General features: G+C 29.2%; 1 protein-coding gene across 1 annotated transcript; it reads left to right on the top strand.

The window, feature by feature from the left end:
• Window positions 1–2,916: 2,916 nt before the first annotated feature.
• LOC136200618 (pathogenesis-related thaumatin-like protein 3.5) lies at window positions 2,917–7,372 on the top strand. Its single transcript, XM_065991029.1, has 4 exons — window positions 2,917–3,034; window positions 4,005–4,394; window positions 5,190–5,463; window positions 7,038–7,372. The coding sequence occupies exons 1-4, from the start codon at window positions 2,986–2,988 to the stop codon at window positions 7,183–7,185; spliced, it is 861 nt and encodes a 286-aa protein (XP_065847101.1). The 5' UTR covers window positions 2,917–2,985; the 3' UTR covers window positions 7,186–7,372.
• Window positions 7,373–10,205: the final 2,833 nt, after the last annotated feature.

Genomic DNA, 10,205 nt, shown 5'->3' with positions numbered 1-10,205 from the left:
TCTACTTGTAATTAACCATTTTTTAGAGTTTTTATATGAAAATCATAAGTATAAAATTATAACTAAACCATATAATAAAATTAGTTCTAAATATATGATTTTTTATATATCATAAAATAAATAAAGTATACTTTTTTGAAGCAAATAAAGTATGATTTTATATTTTAATTTAAAATTTTTAGATCCTAATTCATAAATTCTAAAGTTTAAAAAGTATATGCTAAACTCATCATTCATAAACTTTAGTCCTTAAAATATAATAAATACAATAATTTACTTGATTTAGTATAATTCAAATAATTATTTAACATAATAATTGTAGATAATTTTTAAAAAATTAAATTATATGTAAATTTTACAACTACAAAAATTCCTAAACAAAACTTTGATATGGGCTATGCCAATTCGGCCCATCCAACTCACAAGCCCAAAACAAATTGATTAGCTTATTTAAAGGGCAAAAGAGTCTTTATCTACCACTCATAACCCATAAATATAAGAAGTTGCTCCTCCAGAAAGAAAGAATCATGTCCTTTTATGGTGAGATTGATTTGGTCAAATTCGTGGATTTAAAAAAATAATCAGAATTGTACGAAATAAAATTAACGGTACAATTCGGTTCGGTTTTAAATAATAGTCAATGATACAATCTGATTTTAATTCTTTTTATTTGTATATTTGGTCAGATTTTAGAATTTCTAACTTAATAATATTAGAAATTTAAAAACATTTAGAATTGTATATAATGTAAGATAACCGTATAATTTAGTTCGATCCTACAGAAAAAGCAAACGGTTTAATCCAACTTACAATCTTTTTATTCAGTATTTAGTTTGATTCAAGAATTTGCAAGATTCATTTAGATGATATTTTTCCTCTTTATACTCTACTACTTGAGGATCTACACATTATATGGACCATATAACCATTGTGTAACAAATAAAATAGGATAAATATTTTGTTATTTCATGTGTTAGAATTAATTATTAATTATTAATTATTTCATAAATTTTAAGTTTACTGATTTAGGTTACAATTTAATTTATGTTTCATTTTATCAATTATTAATCAATAAATAAAAAATTCAAACAAACACCATATAAAATAAATATTAAATAAAAAGTATATTCATTATTCCAAACTAAAATACTGAGCTATTATAAATTTGATTATTTATTTTTAATTAAAAATATATTAAATAATAAATATAACTTTAACTTTTTTAATCAAAATATAACTTTATATTTTTTTGAATGTAAATATAACTTTATTATTAATATAACTTTTTATTATTGTATTAATATAATAAAATTGATATAAAACATAATTAGACATATATGAAAATTAATTAATGATAGCAATGTAATTTGTCATTTTATATAAATTTGATAGATGAAGGGAATTTTATCATGTGTTTCTAAAAATCAAGGGACTGGCTAGTATAATATGCACAAATTTAAGGACTAATAAATCATTTACCCACTAAAATATATTGAAACTACTTTAATAAATTCGGAAATAAATCATATTTGTTATAAAATAATTATAATTAGGCTATTAATTATTTGATGGATGTTCACCACATTAAATGAATGTCCATCACATTAAATATGTTTATCTCCTTATTTATAATACACATCAATATTAAGGCTTTTATGCATTTATTAACACTGTTTGGTAAAAAGCTTTTTGGGGTAAAATTAGAGGTTTGAGCCACTTTAGTGGTTTTGACTAGTCAAACCTCTTATAGCGGTGTTTGGTGAAGAGAAGTAGTTTGAAAAAACTTAATAATATTCATTACACACAATATGAAAAATCATCAAAATTCTATAAATTTTGCACTTTCCGATCATGCGAACGTATCTATCTATATATCCTTAACTAAAAACTTAAAACATAAAAAAAACTGCAAGATAAGAAGATACTTATATTAAGTATCAGAGAAAAAATAAGACGAGTCTACACTCGCCAAAATACAATATAAAGAAAAAAATCAAGGTTTACTGGCCTAAGGAAACGTGCCTGATTGAGGAAGAATAAATGCATGGCATGCCTAGAAGGTAAATAGTCCTAAATGGTTTTTTAAACTTTTAAGAGAGGCTTCTAATAACATCCAGATTCGTAAATGATGTCATCAACCGTCAGCATTGATCAAAAATAAAAATGTCTTACATGAGTCTTAAAGAAGTCTTAAAGGAGGAGTAATGACAATTGATATGTTACGAAATAATATAATGGGCTTAAGCACATAAGCCCAGACTCATTATTTCACATATCTGGCCAGTCCATCCAACTAAGAAGGGTCTTTCCGGAATTAATGAAAGGAAGGAGCTTCGGATTCCAAAAAACATGCTTAAGTAACTTCATTGCGGAAATGTAGGTTTTGGACCAATAACAAGCTGACACATGTGTAATGGCACGAACACTAATGTCTATAAATAGCACATGAATCAGGAATTAGGTACACAATTCTATATTAACTACTTTCACTAAATAACTCTCAAGTAATTGATATCCCAATATCAACAATTAAATAGGAGTAATGACAATTAATAAAAGTAACAACAAACGGTCCAATTAAAACAAACACGTTACAAATAAGACTATATATACCCTAGAGATAAATTAACAAAACTCTCCTAAATACTTTTCAAGATATATTAATCTCAAATTGCACTACTGACTTTATCATCGAATGTGCCACGACCGAACCCAACAGCGTCTCCCCATCAACAAAATTATCATCAAACGAGGAAGTGTTGTTATCGATTAGAAAGTACGTGAAAGAAAGAATAGAATCTCAATAAACTTGTAGGAAAGGATTAGGAAAGGAATCATTTATATAGCTTTGCCTTAAAATCATCCTTCATTCAAATGGATTAATTAAATTAATATTTTTTCTCCTTTCACACGTATTCTTCACTTGTTATTGCTTTATATTATAGCTCCAATGTCTCTAATAATCTCCACAATCATTTAGCAACAATGGCAGATCTTTCACCACTTTTCTTCATGCTACTCATGCTCTCATTAGGTAATTTTTCCTTTTTCTAGATAACAATTTTTCTAAGAAAAAAAAGTTATTATTGTCTATTTATTTGTGAATTCAGTCTATATTTTATTTTATTGAAAATAAGAACAATCAATTTTGATGATATCGTGTTTTCGATATTTGTTGATTAAAAATTTATTTGACTTTTTTTAAATTAAAAAAAGTATTTGATTTAATTGTTGTTGTTAACCGTCTGTTGTTAGTAACGGATAGCTTGGTGATATTAAAATGAATTATCTTGTCATAATTATATTATATATTCAATATATATGTATATAATATAAAATGATAATAGTGTGGGTTTTTATATAAATTATGTTGTTTGTGAAAAAATGATAGACATATATCTATATTATTAACTGATTTTCATTTCAAAAAAGAAATTAAAGTAGAATCGTTTTCTCAATTTTATAATTAAATACTTTATATTTATTGTTTGAAGTAAACCAATAAAAAAGACCGGTAAAAAGGAGAACTAAATGGACATTAAAAAATTTAATGTTTTAATTTGATATCGTTGAGTCTTTAATGAATTGCAATTACACACATTCAGGTTGTGATTACTAGAAAAATTAGTTGTAAATGTCATATTTAATTAAAATAGCATTCTCATTTTATTTATATTTGAAATGTTTATTTTAACCGTTCGAAAGTAGCTAGCTATAATTGTTTTTGTGAAAACTTAATTTAAAACGTAAAAATTTTAATTTTAATTTCAAATGTAAAATGTTTCTATCCAAGTTTGATAAAAAAAAAATTAAGGATTTATCGCTCATTGTGTTAAATTGAATAATTAAGGACTTAATTGATAAAAATTGAAAAGATAAAAACTTCAATATGCATTTTTTTTTATGAGATTTAGCCCTCCGGATTTATTTTTGTTTACATTTAATCCATAATTGTGGATTAAATTAATGTTTAAAATCTCACTTTTTTTTTTTTTTTCATGAAGGGATAAAAGTGACTGAAAGTGCAAGAATTTTCACCATAATAAATTACTGCAAAGAGACAGTATGGCCTGGAATCACCCCCGGCGATAACTTCAACGGCGGCGGATTTTCACTAAAACCAGGCCAATCCATCGTGTACACCGCTCCGGTGGGGTGGAGTGGACGGATTTGGGGTAGAACCGGCTGCAAATTCGATCAGAACGGGAACGGAACATGTCAAACCGGAGCCTGCGGTTCCGACCTGAAATGCAAAGCTTCCGGCGAAACACCGGCTTCACTGGCGGAATTCACCCTGGCGGCGTTGGACTTCTACGATGTTAGCCTGGTTGATGGGTTCAATTTGCCGATTGTTGTCACACCCATCAATGGCCACGGAAATTGCAGCATTTCAGGTACCGTATCGAAATAAATTATCGTGTCATAATCATGTTATCGTTAGATTAAATAATTAAAATTTTCAATCCTAACTTTTTGAAGCGAGATCAATCTTATATTATGGAAAATTTGAATATACAGTATCATATCGGAACTTCTAAATAAATTTATCAATAAAATAAAGTAGTTTCATGTATTTTGGTAGGTCGTTTTTAACCGATTTAGACTTTTTATAGAAAAAATATTATCCATTTTATAATTAATAGTATATAATTATTTAAATATTATATTATATTATATTCAAATTTAATTACTACACCCCCTGTTTCATATTATATATTTTTCTAGAGATTTTTTTTGTTTCATATTACATGTCATATTATATGATCAATACACATTAAATCACATTCTTTCTACTGTAAAACGTGGATTTATGGAGATTAATTAGAATTAATTGACTTATTATAAAATAAATAAACAGTGGAAACAATAAATAAAGGGCAACAAAACCTTTTTCTTAATATTCATAATTTCTATTCAATTCTCTAGAAAGACATGTAATATGAAACAGATGGAGTATATAATATTTCATTTTCGATTAATTATCCATTTTTAAATTGAAAAATTATATATAACATAGTCCATTAACTTTGATTAACCTATTTCTTCATCTAATTTTGGTTTGAGAGACCATTTTTTCGGTTAGTTTTATACAACCCTAGTAAATGCAATACAAATAATAATCGCATCGGATGAATTGTTTGTGTAAATTAAGTTTTCGTGTCAAAAATTGACATTGGTAGATTTTTCAGGATGTGATGCGGATTTGAGGACTACTTGTCCGACGGAATTGGCATTTAAATCGAATGGTAAAGTGGTAGGGTGTAGGAGTGCTTGTGATGTGTTTAATACAGACGAATACTGCTGCAGAGGTGTATATGGAAACCCTGTAGTGTGTCAACCGACTTATTATTCAAAGAAATTCAAGGAGGCTTGCCCTACTGCTTATAGTTATGCTTATGATGATCCTACCAGTATTTTTACTTGCTCTGGAACCGATTATGTTGTGTCCTTCTGTGCTACCAGGTTAGTATATAAAATTTTGTTAATAAAAAGTTATTTATTTTATTTTCATTCGAGATTAGAATTTCTAATACTTTGAAAACAATTTTCTTATGTTTGATTTCAAACCGTAAAAAGTGTAATCAACAAAAATTGAAAAGACCAAAAGTTTAAAAATACATTTTTTTTCTTATATATATAAAATCTATATGACTATATACAATATAAATGCAACAAAAATAATGATTGTCTAATCGTGCTAGTGGAATTGTCAGTGTAAATTGTATTATTATATACAATTATCACCCCTACACGTGTTAATTAAATAAGCACATACGTACATACATGTAGAAGTTTAGTTAACTATGCATGCTGCAGTGGAATAAGCTTTAGGATATGATTTCCATTAAATTGTTACATAAAAATATTTGAGAAATTTTGACTATTACTAAACTCAGAACATGATTGTCTTAAATAGAATACGCGTGACAATGGTGTAATGTGATTGAAAAGTTTTTATATAGGGAGAGATATTTTAGTTACCACTGTTATATAAATGAATATGTCGATTTAAAAGTGAACAAGTTAATAGTTATTGTTCGTCAGTGTAGGATTGCAAGGTGTTAGATCTCTGCTGATTTGTGCTAGGGCGAACTCCCTCTGTAGATTCGGATGCTAAAGTTAGAATTAAAAATAAGAGAGGAAATAGTTAATGTAACAATGAAGAGAGCGAGAGTTAACTTTACGATTTTACTATTTGTATATGTTTAGATAGCGGTAAAAGACCAATCTTCCCCCAATGACGGATCCAGAACTCACTATCTCTCGTTATTTATGGGTGTTAAATTGATATTTTTGATGTTTTTACATAAAAAAAAAAATTAAAAACCCGTACATAATTTCCATAAAAAATTCTAATTTTTCTAACGACCAGTGAATGCTCAAACCCGCCCTCTGGATCTGTGCCAGTCTTCCCCTAATGAGTGGGTTCAAATTATGGACCATTTTATGAAAACGAGACTCTAAAATTTCATGGAACTATTATTAGGTCTTTCCGAATCAAATACTTTAGGATCTATGTAAATCTATTGTTTGTTGTAGTCAATAGACAGTAGATAATATATATATATATATATATATATACTCAAAAAATATAATTATAAACTTTTGTTTTGACAGTAGATAATATATATATATATATATATATATATATATATATATATATATATATATATATATATATATATATATATATATATACTCAAAAAATATAATTATAAACTTTTGTTTTCTTAATACTAATCGATATTAATAAAGATTAAATAAATAATACTCTTATAATTGAATTTAATATCCATTAAACATTAGCTTAATGTGAATAATTATAACCGATCGAAAACTCGATGTATTAAATTAAATGATCAGTACCTCAATCAACAACAAGCGAAAATATGAAAAACTTGAAAATATTTTTCCCAAATAATAAATAACTATATTATTGTATTATATAACCCAAAATTTCTAATTTTTTATATAGTTTATCCGATTTCTGGATTCTCTAATAATTTTAATTAATTAATTAATTTAAATAATTTCAGGAAGCAAGAGGTTTGTACATACCATAATAAAAAGCTTGTTTGCGGCGGAGCAGATCGGGGAGGATCCGAAGGAATTAAATCACTCATTGGAAGATGGTGGATTATTATGCTTATTATTCCATTAATCATTAATCTTTGGTTTATTTAAAGCTTAAATTGTTAATTAACTAATAAATCTTTTATTTCAATTTTTTTATTAGATAGGGGAGCTAGGATTTAATTATTCTTTGATATATAATTAAGGTTGTCCTTTTCTTCAGCATGTGCAAAGATTTATTCTTTCCTTTCGCTGGAAAAATGTTCAAAGTACAAAGGTTTATTCGAGAATACATATTTCTGTGAGTTTGATATAAACAATTATAAGGATTTCATTTTTAGTATTTATTTATAAATATTTAGAAAATGAGTTCATATTTCTAATTGAATGAGGAATTAAATTATTTTTTTTAACGAAAGAATGAATGGAATTAATGAATGGTAAGACTGTTACAAAGGAAAAGAGGTGGGATTGAGTACCACACACCCCACTGATCACTGTCTATAACATTCTTGGCAAGAATATGCGCTGAACTATTGGCAGAGCGCTGGTAAAAACTAAAGAGCATCCCGAGAGGTTATCGAGAGCCTCCTTACAATCTCTGATTATGACAAAGAAAGGCGAAATTGCCTTCGATGCGTGGACCATTGACTGAGTTACTATTTGGACATCAGACTCGAAAATTACCTTACTCCAATTATTGTCTTTGATCCAGCTCAGGGCTTCGCGGATTGACAGAGCTTCGACAAAAGTGGCATCCGGTGTATGCGGTAGGAAGCCGTTACAAGCCGCGACAAACACGCCCTCATCATTGCAAACAACACAGCCGTAGCTTGCCTTGTTCGTTTCTGCCGACCATGCAGCATCAACGTTCAGTTTAAGGAAGCCTGACGCTGGTTTGGACCACTTACTTGTCCCAGCAGGTGTAGTCGAAGGATTCCCGAATGCCGAAAGCCTGTTCTGAGCTTCCTTCCAAGCCTTCAAATACGCTACAACTCCTTCGTACGCGATTGCTGCAGGCGCTAGTTTCTGTTGCCAAACAAGCTCGTTTCTGTTGAGCCAGATCTTCCAGCACAACATTACCGCCACTTCCAGCTGCTGTCTCGGTTTTGTAGACACCGCCAGCCAAAAATCCATTACGTCCGCCCGTGATCTTCCGATTTCTCCAACAGAGGAACGACGCCAGACCTGACGAACCCACAAACAACCAAATAACGCATGATGTATATTTTCCTCCGTGGTAGCACAAATAGGACAGACATCCGACACCGGCACATGTCTATGTCGCAGTTCAGCCATAACCGGAAGACAGTTAGTTAGAGCTCTCCACATCAGGTTTTCTGCTTTTGGAGGAAGATGAAGCCCCCATAATAGGTTCCATACCTTAGCTTGCGTGGTTGACGGGTTCTCTTCAACTCTTGCTGTCAGATGTTTATAGCCGCTCTTTACAGTATAGATGCCGTTGCGCTCATCCGACCAGAACCACGAGTCAGCAGTCCGATTCCTTAAAACAAAGTGTGTGACAAATTTCAAATTAAATAGTCAAATAAATTTATTCGGTTTCAAAATAATTGTCATGTAGTAATTTTTTTTTAATTTTCTCTTTTAAATACTTATTCAAAAAGATAAGATAATATTAAGGGCTTTTATATGAAAATTACAATTCGTTACAAAATTACAATTAAATGACATTATTAAAATTAATTCTCAATATGTTATTATGTTATATATATAACAAATAAATATGCTTTAACTCTAATTTAACTGCTTTTAAAAAAATCTAATTTAACCGAATTCATAAATTCTCAATTTATAAATTTTAATCTTTAAAATATATTAAAAATAATGACTTTATTAGTTTGACATCATTCAATTAATTAATTGACATAATTGTAAATACATTTTTAATTGTGAATTTCCAGAAATTTCTAAAGGGAACTTGTAATAGAAAGAGGTTTTCTTTTATAGAAAAAGAACCATATATATAAACCAGCAAACAAAGAACGATTATGTAGAAAGGTTCATGTAGGGATCAAACCTCGTTCGAAAGATCCGAAGAGATAAAACCGTTGGCGGACCGGTTGTTATTAAAACTAAGTTCAATACCGAAATCAAATAACTCGACGAGACCGGTGTTTGGAGATTAGTAGAGTCGTCACCCAAATAATTGAGAAAATATAATCAGATTACTTGCGGGAGTCCGGTTGGGTACAAGAAATTGGGTACGTTATGGGAATACTAGCATTTTCACAAAAACAAATGGCTAGACACCCCAAAAATACCCGGTGAACCACCGACATCCTACTACTCAACACTAATAAACACTAAAAGGTCTAATTATATATCCTTTTAGCTTTGAAATTCATTTGAAAACCTTTTTTTCCCACTTTTAATACCCAATTTGATAAAAAAAAAAACTCATATGAAAGCTAAAATAAAGTCAAATAACCCAAACTACACCAAAGAGGTGCACCCAATCACACTAAATATCAACAAATATGCCCTCGGGTAGACCCGGAGGTCCCATGCAATCCTATTTAAGCAAAGGACCTGCAAAGAACCTAGGCTGTACCCAAATATACATAAATGCCTCAAAATGTCAAAATCAATTTCTAGTAGCTTTACACAGATCATGTTCGTCACAGAACACTATTAACTGGCAAAATCTAATTTCTAACGAAAATATTTCAACACATAGGCCAAAATCAATTTCCAGTAGCTTTACTGAAGAACTGGTTTCGTCACAAAACATTATTTACGATAGAATCTCATTTCTGGTCATTTTTGACGAAACAGTTTCATCACAACCTCTGTTTGGTATGGAATTTGTGTGCAAATTTCCGCAACCTTTTCATCACTAAAAACTCAAAACACTTCAAAATTAATCTAACTATACACATTCAATCCCAAAAGTGACTTCATCGGATCATTGTTAATGTGATGGGATTTAATAATGGTATTCGCTTTTTTTTTTTTGTAAATGTTATTTCCTGAACTAGCTAGGTTGCATCATTGCTCATCGAATGAAATTACAACATGTAAAAAGAAAGAATAAAAGAAAAATTTATTAAAGGAGATGAAGTTTTAAATAGAAAACAGATTAGAAAACGTAATCAAAGTGAAAGGTCTGA

This window comes from Euphorbia lathyris, chromosome 7 (genome assembly GCF_963576675.1).
Source record: "Euphorbia lathyris chromosome 7, ddEupLath1.1, whole genome shotgun sequence".
Lineage (NCBI taxonomy): Eukaryota > Viridiplantae > Streptophyta > Magnoliopsida > Malpighiales > Euphorbiaceae > Euphorbia > Euphorbia lathyris.
This window is presented reverse-complemented; position numbering and strand designations above follow the sequence as displayed.